General features: G+C 31.7%; 2 protein-coding genes across 11 annotated transcripts in view; both read right to left on the bottom strand.

The window, feature by feature from the left end:
• Positions 1 to 15,729, bottom strand: part of LOC108737595 (nucleolysin TIA-1) — a 744,862-nt gene that overhangs the window by 15,343 nt on the left and 713,790 nt on the right. The gene's annotated exons all lie outside the window — the stretch shown is intronic.
• The window catches only part of LOC108737555 (filamin-A), a 35,732-nt gene continuing 21,815 nt past the window's right edge, over positions 1,813 to 15,729 (bottom strand). For 5 of the 6 annotated variants that reach the window (XM_025977859.1, XM_025977869.1, XM_025977866.1 and 2 more), the window contains 11 exons: positions 10,665 to 10,836; positions 6,263 to 7,075; positions 5,423 to 5,595; positions 5,114 to 5,222; positions 4,787 to 4,951; positions 4,437 to 4,676; positions 3,509 to 3,702; positions 3,126 to 3,351; positions 2,847 to 3,062; positions 2,452 to 2,664; positions 1,813 to 2,369 (listed from right to left, as the gene is read on the bottom strand). In XM_025977859.1, coding sequence (XP_025833644.1) covers positions 2,185 to 2,369; positions 2,452 to 2,664; positions 2,847 to 3,062; positions 3,126 to 3,351; positions 3,509 to 3,702; positions 4,437 to 4,676; positions 4,787 to 4,951; positions 5,114 to 5,222; positions 5,423 to 5,595; positions 6,263 to 7,075; positions 10,665 to 10,836 — 2,706 coding nt within the window. In that variant the 3' untranslated portion in view covers positions 1,813 to 2,184. Of the gene's footprint in view, positions 2,370 to 2,451; positions 2,665 to 2,846; positions 3,063 to 3,125; positions 3,352 to 3,508; positions 3,703 to 4,436; positions 4,677 to 4,786; positions 4,952 to 5,113; positions 5,223 to 5,422; positions 5,596 to 6,262; positions 7,076 to 7,870; positions 8,294 to 10,664; positions 10,837 to 15,729 lie in introns of those variants that run through there. The other variant, XM_025977882.1, reaches the window with a different exon arrangement.

The raw sequence follows: 15,729 nt of genomic DNA, 5'->3' as shown, positions 1-15,729 counted from the left end.
ATATATATATTACCTCTTCCTAAAAAATGGCAAATTAAAGCTTGGGCTAGAAGCATTTGTCCACTTCTTAACATGCAACCCCATCCACAATCACTACTGTAAGTAGAACCATTTAACACTGGAAACTCTCTGCGATAAGTCAACCATAATCTACTGGTAAAATCACTTTTAAAGCCTTCAAAGTCATCTTCTTCATTATTTGATATCTACAAACATTAAAAATACACCAACTGCATTAATTTAATTTTGCTTAATTACATTGCTATTGCTGTTATAAGCAGCAATGTCCATTCCTTCTTCAGTTGAATCATGCGGTTCAACTTTTTTATAACATTTTCCTAATAACCACACTGGAGATTCTTTAGAGAAATTTGTCTTTAATTTCATCCCTATAAATATGATTCATTACTTGTTAAAAGTTATAGATGTATAATATTTTTACCATATTTCATGTTATTCCACATAGACAATAAACGAGTCTTTACTTTCCCTTCCACATCGTCCTCTAATCGAGAATTATTAGGTGAGCCTGAAGGAGTACTAGTTGTGCTGGAATTTATACGAAAAAGAAATCCAGTTGATTTTTCCCGAAGTGGAATTTGAGTATTCATCCTCTATTAATTAAAGCATAATTTCTACAGCTACAACTCACAAACGTATTACTGATATTTCTTCGTTTTAAGTCATCTCGTCATCATTAATTTTACATTTTGTGAACTATGTTTTGTGAATATTTTACTTCGTATTTTGTAAAAAACCGATAACGACTCCCCATAACTGTCACGAACATGTCATGGGCATAGAGGTCATGAGTACCCAAACCATAGATAACGCCATAGATTAAAGGATAACACCATAGATAATAGGATAACACCAATTGACCACTGACAAATAGATACATTAATACCATATATAGGTACTTACCCTAATTATACCCTAATAAACGATTAATAATTGTAAAGTATTATTGGTCTCTAATCCGTTTTAAAAATTTTTAAACACTTAAAAATATTTCTTGATCTAAGACAATATATACATATTTACTTCAATATTATCTAAATTTTGAATATTTTATTTATATCATTTTGGAAGATGGGTTCTCCTGTTTTCAGAGTGCTTCAATAAAAATCATCTATTTACAGATTTATTTTTAACTTAATTTTATTTTGTTGTTTATAATACGTCTCTGTAAAAAGCATCTTTTGCTTGAAAAATTTTGATGTTTTAAAAACGTAAAATACACTTTTTACTGGTGGTTAAAATTACCACAGAGCGGAAGAATAGGGGGTAGAGTGGAGGACACTAGGATTATAGCACGTTAAATACAGTTCAAGGTTATTCTAAACGGTTATAAATACTTTTTTTAATTTTAAACTTTAGAATCCAGCGATCTGAAAAACAAATTAAAAAGGAACGAAATGTAATGTCAAGAAAAGGAAGAAGGTTTGTTTCCCAAGTCAACATAAATCAAAATACATTTTGGTACTTTCAGCTCGTTTAATAAGGCATAAATTAATTTATCCTGAAATAAATGGGGCGCTTATAAATTGGGGATTGAAAGTACGTCTTGGTAATTTCTAACAATAAAATTTTTTCATTTAATTACATTTTGGTACTTTCAGCTTATTTAAAATTAAGTTAAAAATAATTTTCTTAATAAATGAAGTTTTTTATCGAGATGCTCTAAAAAGTAGAAAATAAAGAAATAATCTTCCAAAGAGATGATATAAAGGAGAAAAGTTTTAGATAATTCTGGAGCGGTAGATATTTCCCTCCATCAACAAAGGGCCTAATCTGGCAATAAATGAGCTATTATTATTTGAATAGCATTTTATTACATTTATGACATAAATTAACATAGCAGAGACGATACTTGTAACTATTAAACCTAAAATTATCAAAATAAATATTAACACTGAAATGAATTGTGAATCCCAAAACTTATATACATAAAAATGTGTGAATAACAAGACGTGTGTTTATGTATGTGGGTCTGTGTGAGCGTGGGTTTGTATGTATTATTAATGGTATAACTGTGATAATATTCAATTCCTAGGCATTGCGTTTATTAAAATTAACATAAATATCTTCAAACAAAAAACGAATTTTTAATATTTTTTAAATACATATAGGAAATATGGCGATTATATTTAATAAAGATACATTGAGTAATGTGATCTCCATTTATACCTCTACTTTAAATGGTGAGCCAGGAATATGATCGTCTCCCCATTTTACAATCACAAGATAGTCTCCCCTTTCTCTCACCACATAATTTACTGTGTACTGATTATGACCAGAATGTTTTACAAATACCTCCTCACACGGTCCCTTCGGCCCAATTATTCCCACAAACAAGATGTTATTACCTTAATAAATTTTTAAATAGTTATTCAAATCTGCTATTTCTTTTAATTCATTGATTATACACATTTATTTTCATTGGCTTACCTGCAGTTCCAGCAGAAACGGTAAATTGATTTTGTTTTCCAATGTAAGCCTTCTTAAGGCCCATTCCCTTGGATGATACTTTAGAAGCATCACTTTTGAAATGAGGAAGAACAGGACTCTTATGACCTCCAGTGTCTTTGCTTACTTTGGCTACCGTTTCGACAATTACCGATGACGTTTCTTGGGCTCCAGTATCAGCCAGTTGTCTATCTCCTAAAATAAATTATTAGTAAGATAATTCAATCTATTGACCAAACTGCAGCGACTTTTTAATGATTAACTGCACCTACTGGAAAATATTTATGAACATAATAAATAAATGTAGGCTTTCACGGTCGGCGTCCTCAGTGCCAGAAAACCCGAAAATAAATAATAATATTTGTGAACATAATTACCTTTACATGCAACTTTATACGGAGAGCCGACAATATGGTTGTTGTTGTATTTTACGCTAATATAATAGTCTCCCGGAGCCAAGGGTGTATATCGAACTTTATATCCTTCTTCTACTTCGGTACAATCCATTGAAACTTTACTTGGACCATCAATAACTACGGCAAGAGTACCTGCTCCAGCATTTACAGTATCAATAATAAAGTCCGTTTTAACACCTGAAATAAATACAAAAAAAATGTTAAGAAACAATTATAAGAGACCATTATGATTTCACAGACCAGTCTTAATTTCCTTTATTCCTGGTCCGTGTGCATGGACAGCGGCTGGGTCAGCAGTATCTTTTCCGACTTTAATACCAAATGGTGAGCCAGGGATATGGACACCGTTAAATTTACAGTGGATTTTGTGAATTCCATTCTCTCTGGGCATAAATCTTACAGAATATTCATCCATGTCAATCAACTGAATGAAACAATCATCTTCATGCCCGGAAGGTCCAACAATCTAAATATAAATAATAATACTCTTACGAGTGTGCAATAAAAATAGAAGGGTCAGAAAGTTGCTTTGATTATGTGCAACATATAAAATGAAGTGGAACTGTACAGTTTTCATCTGTTAAGAGAATTCGTTTGACGTGCTTAAACTAATAGGTGACTACCTTGGCGTCTAAATCTCCTTTGGCTCCATTTTTCCTTACTATAAAGTGAGATGGGGTATCAGCTTGTACATGCCCTTCAGGAAATTGAGCCACTTCCAATAAATGTGCGTCCCCAACAGCTGGAGAGATGTAAACCTTGTATGGTGAATCTGGTACGTGTTCATCATTAAATTTCAACCCAATGCGGTATTCGCCTAAAATAAATTTACTTTTAAACAGGCGCGTTTGTTGGTTTTTATAGTACGATGAAAAATATGAAGGGTATCTGACAAACGCAAATCAAAAACAAAAAGGAAATTATTACATAGATAACAATAAAAAGAGATTTATTTTTGCTTTACAATCGAAATCAAGATTACCTTTGACGGTGTTACTTGCCAAATTTCTTGCATTTGTGTATGATTCACATTTAATCAGATTCCCTTTGAATACTTTCGCTTTTACCACACAAAGTAACACAAAAATAAAAGCGTTTTTTTTAATTTAAAATCAACATGTTAACCACCTTCTGAATTCTGTTGTGATGGAGATGGTGCTAAACAAATTTCATGGGAAGTTTTGAACATTTTCTAGGAACTGTTGGTAACGATGTAAAAAACAAAAAAGCAACTAAATAAGAATAAGCGTAAACATCGTATGTATAGAATAGTCATAGAGAAAATATCCGCGAAATATAGAATATATGATTCAAATTTCTAAAATTAACTATTTATGTTACCTTGAAGTCTGTTTTGTCAAGTATAACATTCAAATTGCAAAATTCTTGATTGGAACCGTGCCAAATGAAACAGTTACCCTAACGAATTCGTTCAAATTCACAAAAAAGCGTGTAAACATTAAACGGTTATTTCTGATTTGATTAATAAGCATTAAAATACTCATACCGATCCTAGTTCATATATAAAAAATTAAGAAAATGAAGATTCACCTGGTTCAGTGACTTTATATGAGACATCGCAAGATCCGTCTCTACGATCAGAGAAATTTATAACAGCTTTGCTAGGGCCCTCGACCGAGATTGCAAGTTGTCCTCCGCCTGCTTCTCGAGTCCATACATTAAATTCGTTCCATTCTCCTTGAACACCCCTTTCCAAACCTCCACCACCTGCTTTTACTAAATGAGCACCATGATCTTTAAGAGGTCCTACTGTGAACTGGAATGGAGAACCTATAAAAATTATATTTTCGTTTTGAATTGTGTAATAAAAGATTTAAGTTTTTGTGAAGTTTATTTGGGAAAAACGCGATTTTGTTTTGACAATGTTCCTATTCACTTACCAGGTATATGAATGTCCTTATACTTAACAGAGACAGTGTGAACACCAAGTTCTTTTGGTACAAAGTGGACAGCGTAAAGTCCATCTTCAACCTCATTGATAACAGCATCTTCAGTTACTCCACCAGGTGAAGTAACATGAGCAGAAAGATCAAAAGATGTTATTCCTAGAGAAAGAAATTGTAAGAACTTATTTTGCCGAAAAGTAATGAAAATTATTTTCAAATGTTTTCCCGGGCTCTGATTTAATATCCAGGAAAACAGAACATGTTGGGAACAATAATACGTTATATTTGCATATGCAAACTCAATTAATTAAAAAAAAATACCTGGCATTTTAAATGTTAATTTGCACTGGCTTCCGACTTCGGTGATTGGTACTGCTTCTCGTTGCCTTTGAATTTTTTCTCGTTGCCTATTTGAGCCTTCGCCGACTACCTATAAAGTGTGTATATCGTATATCTTATCTTACATATTTAAATAACAAAATAATTAGAAGTAAATAATTACATATTATAAAAAATATTAAAAAATATGTATAACAAAAGAAAAAAATACAAGAATTTTACTTGTACTTTTTTTTGTCAAAACTTAACTTCATTTTAAACAATAATAATTTAGAAAATAAGTTTGCTTACCTTAACTGTAAATGGAGAGCCATCAACATGATGGTCGGCGAACTTCAAATTAATGATATAATAACCAGGTTCGGTTGGTTTATAAGAAATATTTAGGGTGCCATCCTCCTTATCATTGCACTGTATTTCAGCTTTGCTAGGACCCTCGATGGATAGAGAGAGCCCTCCATATCCTTTTTAAACACCAATTATAACAAATAATTTTGCCCTCTATTTCGTTCCTTTCAGTAATTACTTAATAATAACACTTGTGCGTATATGCACAAATTAAAATACAGGAAGCATTTCGCAATACTTATCACGCTTGGCGGTTTAAATTTTACCGATAATTTTAAAGCTTCCGTATAAAATTATCTGTTAGTCAATAAATATTATTTTCAATACAAACTAAAAGGTCTAAAAAATATCATACAGTTATATATAATTTTTCGAGTTATATGTATCTTTGAAAGAACATTAACTTCCTGGCCAGCAATTTATCGATGTGAGTAGCGATTTCTAACTTATTAGTTCTCATCAACACACTTTACGTAGTTTCTATAAATTACCGACCAAACCGAAGTTATGATGCTGTTGACAGTATATCGCCATCTATTGATATATACAGCTAACTGTAGCATTTCATATGCTTTACAAGGGCTTTAACAAGGTATCTATCTTGTCAAACATATGAAGTACTACAGTTAGAAGGAATACCTGAGTGTGTCAAAGATAGTTTTCAATTAAAAGTAGAATTAATAAGTAATTAATGAATTAGATCACATTTTAAAAAATAACTTTGTGAAACTAACCAAATATTTTTCATCGTTTTCTTTTTGATAAATAAAATTATTTATTTACCTGCATTTCTTGTGTCGACAGTAAATGTATTATCGACATGAGTTTTTCCTTCCTTGAGTGCATTTCCGGAAACTTTAACTTTTTTAGCATCACCAACTTCTCTTTCACATACGTTTATTTTGAAGGGCGAATTGGCAATGTGCTTTCCCATTTTCTTGACGGAAACAACATGTTCACCGATTTCACGTGGAGTGAACGAAATACCCATATTTCCGGTGGGTAGCCTCTTCAAAAAGCAAGGTTCTTCTAGTCCACTAGGAGCTTGAATCGACGCATTTAAAGATCGAATATCTGCATCAGAAATTTTTCCTGGAAGCGAAACTTCACTACAAGAACCAACTGATATTTGATTTCTTTTCCGGCCTTCTCCAGTTATTTTTGAAACGAACGGTGATCCTTTGATATGTTTATCTCCGAATCGAACGGATATCTTATATTCGCCAGGGGCTGTTGGTAGATAAGAAACGGAAACGGTGCCATCTTTGTTATCGTGGCAACTAATTTCAGCTTTGCTGGGACCTTCCACGGCCATAGAGAGTCCTCCGGCTCCTGCACCCTTAGTGGAAATGGTGAAGTTGCTCGGTTCACCACTCACCCCATGAGTTAGTCCAGAACCATAAGCCGTAACATAACCAGAACTTATAGAGTCTACATGGAATTTAAATGGCGATCCTTGAACATGTTCTCCATTGAATTTTACAGACAACTCGTGAAGTCCCTCTTCACGAGGATCGTATTTAACTGAAACTGTTCCATCATGGTTGTCTTCGATTACCGGCTTGTCTACTTTTCCGCTTGGCATTTTCACTTCGGCTGCAAAAAAGGAAAAGCTTTTTTAAAGAAATCCTGCTCGTTCTAAATATTCAGCTTCTTTTTCTGCAGATATGAACATTTTTTCGAAACACATTTTCAGCATCAGTTTCAAAAAATATATATTTAAGAGAGAAATTTCAACGTTATTTTATTCGTTCATTTTTATCTGTATACTCCAAATTAATTTGAAAAAATACTCATTCAACTTTCATATGCATACATAAATGTTTCAAAGGTTTGACGGTATTAGTTTGAGAAGTTTTTTTCCCGAACAAAGAGTTATTACTCAAATACAAAATTTCGTTCTTTTTTATAGAATAATGTAAAGCTGTAGTAATTAATAAAAAATAATTATCAACGCACAAGCTATTAAAAATATCTAACATAAAAAAAGAGTTATTTGAGTAAATATTTCGTCGGGGTTACATAGTCGTAAATAACTGTTGCAAGCATATTAAAGAATTCTAAATATCAACTGCACGACACGTTTACCAAAACAGTTTGTTTTCTAAAAGAGGTGCAAATTCTTTAATCCACCAACGCAATATCTTGCGTGTAAGAACGCTTTTGGTGGGTTACGGGATTAACAATATGTATTTTTAATCGCATATTTTTCGGAGTAAAAATAGCGGGTTAAAATTACGATTAACGCATAAACTGTTGATACAAGGTGCGAAAAACTGGAAACAGAATGTATGTAATGTGCTTTTCTGAATTCTTCCTTTTACGGCAGAAAGATAGCAATAAGTTGAACTTTTTTCGGGAATTAAGTAACAAAAACGTTTTGACGAGTACCTTTATGAGTGTGGATAGTATAAACAGTTAAGAAAGTGATTGGCTCAAAATCTACCCCAAAACCCTTTCCACCAATCGGTATGGATGGGACGTTTAGGTAGACAATCGGACTTTCTTCGCGATCAACAGTGGAATATGTTAAACATTTAAAAAACTCCAGATAAAGTTGATTAACTTCGTTCCAAGTAGCTTCTTTGGGTTCTGGAGTTGCCAGCCAAGAAAACATAATCCACCGCACCAAAAAAGCATCAAAATTGAAAACTAATTGTTTACTATTTCATATAAAGGCACTTGTTATGCTGTCACTATCACAATTCCTATCAAATATTTTTCTAATTGTAAGAGTATATTCTTTATTTCTTTCGTATCGGAAGAAAGATCAAACACTATAAAAGTTGGTTGAAGTTGATGCTTCGTCCGCACTCTAGATAGGAGATGTTCTAACTGACGATCGAATAAAATTTTAGGGTAGAAATATCACTGTCAAAAACTTTAATAACTCGCAAGGCAACAGCTGCACTTGAGAAATATGTAAGGTAAGTCCAAAAATACTCAAGTTATGTTTTCTAAAAAATTGGGTTAATCACGGAAGGTTTATTAGAGTGGGACACCAAACTATTTACCCAAAACGCAAGTTAATCGTTTGTTGACTTTCCTTCAGTTTTAGTAAACTATTCGATAATTTTGAATTACTCGCATGATGTATGAGTGTACGCAGCTGCCGGAGCGTATGTAGTCTTTAATAAAATCACACTTCAAAATTTATTACTTAATTTCCTCAAGACATATTAATTTTGTCATCGACTTTTCATCGATAGTTGATAAAAATCGTTTGGTTTAGGAAAACTAAAACAAATCAATTTATTAACTCCATAAGTTAAGTTAAACTTTTCAGTGTTGTTTTATTCTTCCTAAAGTAGTTACAAAAATATTTCATAAGCAATGTAAGTTTAAAAAAGACATCAACTGCAAATATTAAATAAATTGAGAAAACAACGTTTGATACTCAATTTTATATAACTTTTTAAAGGTGTAAAAACTATAAAGTCAGAATTCTTTTTGTAATTGCTTATTTAGCATAATAAAATTATTTTTTAAGGACAGCGTCAATCCTTTTAATATTTTTAATTTAATTTCCCAAAAAAATTATCCTAGCGTTGTATCGCCTCTGAACAGTACATAAGTTCGTCCAGTCGCAAAAGTTTCATTTTATTTTTGATAAAAATATTCATTTCAATTGGAATTACATTAAAAAACGTGCACATTTTTTGTGTGTAGCTGTGTTTTATTAAATATAGGTATGCAGATTTTGATGAGTTGGCATACATTCGAAAATTTATAATGCACTCAATAAATCTCCGTACTTTTATGAAATTCTACACGGATGTAGTAATAATTTATACTTTAACGTAAACTAGAAATCCCTTCTTCTCAGTTATTAATATTAGAAAATAATTGCAGTGGTGTAGTGCGCAAACTGCAATTTATCGTTTTCTCATTTCTTTTAATTTTTTTTAACATATCCGTTTGAAATCATCGACTATTAATAAAAATTTAAAATTGTGTCAATATTGTTTATATGGGCAAAATGCGGCTATTGAAAACAAACTTTTTTATCGAAAGAAGAAAGAAAGGACTGTTTCAGAATTTCGTAAAATAAAGAGTAAACATTACTGCAGTGGTATTTTTATTTTTAGCAGTGAATAGCATAGCAGGACTGTGTTAAGTTGTGGTAGGTTAAGTTTAAACACCATTTAATTCGATATTTGTGTGTAAATATGTATGGAGTTTCAAAAAGCTGTAAAAATACCCTTTGCAATACACGCTTGATTGCTTACGGAGCTGCGCAAAGTCCACACCAAAGATGCGCTCGAAGCTTTAAGCCCAAAGCCATTACTTAGAGTGTTTTAGCCCTTGAAGCTCCAACTACATTTTAAAATCCAAGAATTTCGAATTACCAAGTATTTCAAGCACATTGACAAAAGTTTGAAGCTAATTAAAAAGCACTTCTATAAAGTAATTCGTGTAATTCGTTCATCAGCTAGTATTAAAGTTTTTATAAGTTTCAATTAGGAGGTCTCAGATTCAATTTAATGCAGATTATAGTTTGCAAAAAAATTACAAACGCTTCTTTATTCTTTTTTCGCGATTGATATAAAAAAAGACAGTTGTATAGTGTCAATGTCAAAGTCGTTCGTAATAAATATATGAACCTATTAATAGAAAGAAATACAAAGAAGTTTGATTTCTTGGCTCGAATATTAGTTTGTTTATGTTTATTAAACGAAAACACGCGCAGCATCGGCGTTATATTAACCGTTAACGTTTTCAAATTTTTTGTTTAACATATCATATATACTCAGTTTATTTGCTTCGAATGTTCCAATTTTAATATACACCACGTACGTGCAGATATGTAGCGCGTTTTGGACTCATAATTCGGCCATTCATGTTTCAAATTCATAGAACGCAAACATATAGATCTACAAGTATGTTCTGAATTCGGAACAGACCACTATTCGGTTAATTCAGTAAAGGAATTTAAAAAAAATGTTTTCCTTTTTATTATTTTTTTTTTTAACAACTACCTGAATATAAATAAATCAAAAAACTTGTTAACTGCGGACACGTGTTTCACCCACTTCTAATAATAATGCTGATGAAACACGTGTCTATAGTAAACAAGTTTTGCTTCTTTTTGGTTTACTTACCATTGCTTAGCCAAATACACGTATGTATTTCTTATATTCTAATAAAAATATACAATATGATTATAATTAGTGCATTTACCTACCTGAGACTTTGCCTCCTGCAGGAGGAACAGGAATGTTATCTAAACTGATTGGTCTGAAAGTGGTCTGTTTATTCGATTGTGTGGTACTGCTGCTGCTGCTAGTCCTCTTTGTCTCTGAATGATGAGTTTTGGTGACACTAGTTTTTTCTGACTTTTTAACTTCCTCTTCTGCCTGCAATGAAAGTAATATTTTGGTGGAGGTCTTGTTCAGATTCACAGTAGTTTTTTTTTGCGGCCAAGTGACTTAATTAAAATCCCAATTTAATGCTTAATTACTAACCGCAAATTCTAGTACCTAATGGGCCGTATTCCGCATACTATAATTTAATAAGAAATACTATTAGCTTCTGATAATCGTATGATTGATTTTATATACCGGATGTTCAAGAAACTTTAAATAATCCTTAAGTAATCGCTAATTTTGAAGCATTCTTTTACATCCTGTAACTATTATCACATTTCTTATCCCTTTCTAGAAGTTAATAAAATAATTTTGTGACATTTTTCTAGGCACCTATAAGTTTCAAAGAACATGCTAGACGCAGTTGCCAACTATCTGTTTCCGTCCGAAATCCAATTTTGAAATCATTTCTGACATTAGCCCTTCCACAAAATATAACCTTATTACTTAAATATAAATACGACAGGTATAATTTAAAGAAGCAATCTCATACGAAAAAAAGAAGGGGCGGGTGACATTAGCAAACGATCTTGGCACGTGGGTATCTACGTGAAATCATTGCGTTCGTTATTTTCTTTTTAATTTATCTAATTCTGGAGCATATATTTCGATATCATTTCGAAAATAGATGATTGATTAACTTATGAATTAATGTTTGAAACATATTACCTACCTAACAGCTTTCATAATTTATTTGACATACAGTTGGTCTGGTATCGACATATTGACGATGATTTACAAATATAAAATAATAATTTTCTAAATAAAGCATCCCAAAAAAAAAATTAACTGTATCTCTCGAAGTAGTTACAAATTTTAGAAACACTTGACGTATTTATGTGTCGATTGGAGTCGGATTTTATTATTAAAACAAGCAAAATAAGTTATATTTTAATTAATGGAAGTTTTCTTTTATGTTGTGATAGCGTGAGATTGAGCATATATCAACGACAAGTTTTCAGGTGTTAAAATACTTAACTGGCCTTTCTATTTTCATCATGTTCATTATATTTAAAATTAATGAGTTACTTTACAAGAAAGTGTCATGCTACTGTTGCTGTACTAATATCGGACAAATTATGTCATCAATTATCTAATTTTCAGTTACGTATTAGATATACGATAAAATGAAGATGCTATTCATTTTTTCTTTTTTTTTAACGAAAGTGTAGAACTTCACGGTTCTCTTTTGAATATCCATAATTCAGATACTTTGAATAATATATTTCAATTTTAAAAAATCAGATAGTCAAATTTTCAAATATATACATATCTAAATATTTGATGATTGAGTCTCAACTGTCTGGATTTGCGAATATGTGTATTTGAATGAATATTTGGATATTCAAATCAAATTAAATCAAATATTTAAAGACCTACTTATAGATACGAAAACTTCAAACTCCTAGTTAAAATCTATTGGCAATACATTCCAATACAGGTCCATGGTATATGCATATTTATTAATGAATGCCATTGCAATAATAACAGTTTTCTTAAAATTTAACATCATTAACGCATTGTTTGCTTTTAGCAGGGCAGTGCATCTGTTTGAAATAAATTAAAAATTGAGTGAGCGCCAAATGTTGCAGTTTGAATATATGATCCTACTTAAATTTTAAATGTAACCTCTTCATGTGTCTTAAAAAAATCACCACATACTCTTGTTACTTTAAATGTGCAAGTTTTAGAAGTGAAAAGATTCCTTCAGTTTTTATTAATTTTTACACGTGTTGCACATTGGAAAGTTCGGCGCGTGAACAAGAATATAAAATGCTCCTGGTCTAAATTTAGATCAAAATGTCAAACAATCCCGACAGATAAATTTTACAATTTAACGATTTTAAGTTTAAAAGACGGAAGCGAATCGAGACAATATGTTATTGAATCGAATATTGTGTGTAAACATATTGGTGCCATCAATTAATTCAATTCTGATTTGTTTGTTTGTCGAAAAAATTGGTGTAAAAGACTTTAAGAAGCTTACATACAAAAAAATAACTAAAGTTGTTGTTAATAGCTATGAATTTGATATAGGACGTAGTCAGTTTTTTTTTGCGTGAGCCAAGGGTGGGCCATGTAACTCAAAACTTCTTGAGTTCCCTGATAATGTCAATACATACTTCGTACATAGACAGGAAAAGTAGGCAATAATTCAATAATATAGGTCGCATGTTTATTTCGTTCCCTGGTGCATTTTATTGGGCAGGTATTTATTAATATTTTTGCATCATTAATTCAATATTAATATTAATTTAAATAAATATGCATTAAGAAAAAAGTCTTGGGCTGTATCAAATTGAATGAATGCGGAACTGTCTAGCGCATTAGCTCAAGCGAGCCCACCCGTAGTTACAAAAAGTTATTTTCCTAATTTAACAGTTAATGTTACTAATTAGGATGTCGGATGATCTTGTTTATTTAGCAGCATTGATATTTTAATTAACAACGACAGGGAGCTAAAAGAATTGGAAACTTTCGAAATAGGCATGTTTATTGGTGGATGCCTGCCACGCTTTAGGTGTCCCCGACATGGTACCATAAAAACCAATACATATTTTTACATGTATGCAATTATATATTGCATACGTGTACGTCGGCACAAACAAATGCGAAAATGTGTGTATATGTATAATATGGGTCGCCCGCTCTATTTATTATCCTGTCCGAATGGTCGCCACCTGCCTTGCATTTCTCATGTTACGCTCGAGCGGATGGACGGATGTGACCGGTCGGTAAACGACGCCGTCGACGCCGCGACCCAGCGACGCTTCAACTCCACCTTACCGTCCCGTCCATCCTGATACTATTTTCAGTTTTGGTATCTTGACATCGAAGACTATCAAGACAGCAACCTTACAAGCTACATCATTAATTAAAGTGAATATTATTTGCATAGTTCGACCAGTGGGAAAAAGCACACGGGCACATGATAACAAAATTAACTTTTTTCTTGGGAAACTTCTGTCATAATGACACCATATCGCATAGGGCTACTCAATCACGATCAGTAGAAAATTACTTTAAATAAACCAAGAACTATCCTGCATTTGCAGCTTTCTTCAAATTATCTTGTGATTGCTATTTTTAATACAGTAATATTTTCGGATGTTTTATAAATGATTATGATGTTCCATTATTAAAACTTTTGGCGAACGTTTTGAAGCTTTTATTGCAACTTTAAAGAATCTAACACGGTAATTAACGATACCATTTTGGATGTTATCCTATGAACTGTAGAGCCAAAACGCACTCATTTACCTTACAGTTTATTAGACCACAACAAATTGAAGTGTTAATTCTAACTAATCGCAAGTAGAAATAGTCGGATCTTTACAGCTATAACAAGATATAAAAGATTGGAATATTTCGAGTTTTTCTCAATAAAACGGAAATAAAAAGTCTCATGAACTTGTGATGTAAATTTTATTTTGATTTTACGTCTCTATAATGTGCCAAAAGCTATTAGGTCAAATATTTATGCGATAAACTTGAAGCGTTCTCTAAACGTGTGAACCTAATTATTTTGTTTTTTTATGTATTTACGATAAGTTAAAATCAGTTCATGCCTATTGTCAAGTTTTGGACACGTGTTAGACATTTTTAACAGACTACAAAAAAAAGGAGGTTCCCAATTCGACTATATTTTCTTATATATATACGTGTTCATCATGCGTATGATAAATGAGCTTTTCCAATACATAATAATTTATTACACTATTCGCTTTTACACGCGACTTCGTCCACGTACAACTATTTTTAATTATTTACGATAAATACATCTTTTATAATTTAAAAACAATTAAACGTTAAGTTTCATCTAAATTGGTTCAAACTTTTCGATTATTGGTCAACAGGCAGAAGGGCAAACAGAGAGACAGACCAACATACCGAAAGACACATATACACAAAGACAGACCACAATTTTTTAAGGGTTGTTTGTGTCTTAATTAGCACACAAATAACGATATGATCTTAAAAGAAGGCAGTTATTACAGCGACAATTTTACTTATTTATATAAACGTCTGAAATGTATAACTTTGTTCTCTATTTCTTTGTCTATTAGAAGTTCTAAAAAGTTCTCATCTATATCTTTTATTATAAGTCCGGAGACACCAAAGTCTTCCTACTGTGTATCAGTAATTAATTGTCGTTATATGGCGCTAATTTAAATACAATAATGTATATTACATTTAAATTAATGCTCAAAATTTAATGAGTTATACAGATCTGTTGTGACTTCTGTCATCATTTGTGTACAATTGTCAATATCAAAACTACTCAGGCGCTAAATACATCAAACGTATTAATTAAATTTTGAAAAAGTGCCAACCTACGTATACTTTCTCATTTGCCGAAAGAATTTTGGCTGAGATTTCTTATCAAAAATTCCTACTTTTCGTAATTTTAAATAGGGACGTTATATACTTCTATCAAATAAACAGAATATTCATTTGAAAAATACAGTCAGCATTTGGAAAATTGCTGGTGTCTTAGTAATGAAATAAATCAATTTTATTTAATAGACATTAAAGCAATAGTTTGTAATAGATAGGAAATATAAATGAAAGATTTGAAAAATATTAATTTATAGGATTAATACGAAGTGTTGACGCCATAAAGTTTTAAAATAGTTTTGTGAGGAAACTGCTACATTGCTACTAAGAAAATAAATATAATTATCACCGATTTGACCGAATTTTCACTATTTTAAAGACATAAACCCTTCACATATGTTATGGAAGGAATTTCAGTTAGATTTCCCAAGAAAAATAGCCAGAACATAAAATGCAAAATGTGCATGTTACCTAATAATTAAACTTTTGGTAAATGAGCAACATGGTATATTTAAAGTCATAAATTCACAGATGTGGGAACTAAAA

Source organism: Agrilus planipennis, unplaced genomic scaffold (assembly GCF_000699045.2).
Source record: "Agrilus planipennis isolate EAB-ADULT unplaced genomic scaffold, Apla_2.0 scaffold15, whole genome shotgun sequence".
NCBI lineage: Eukaryota > Metazoa > Arthropoda > Insecta > Coleoptera > Buprestidae > Agrilus > Agrilus planipennis.
The sequence above is the reverse complement of the archived record's forward strand: the minus strand, read 5'-3'. Positions and strand labels throughout refer to the sequence as shown.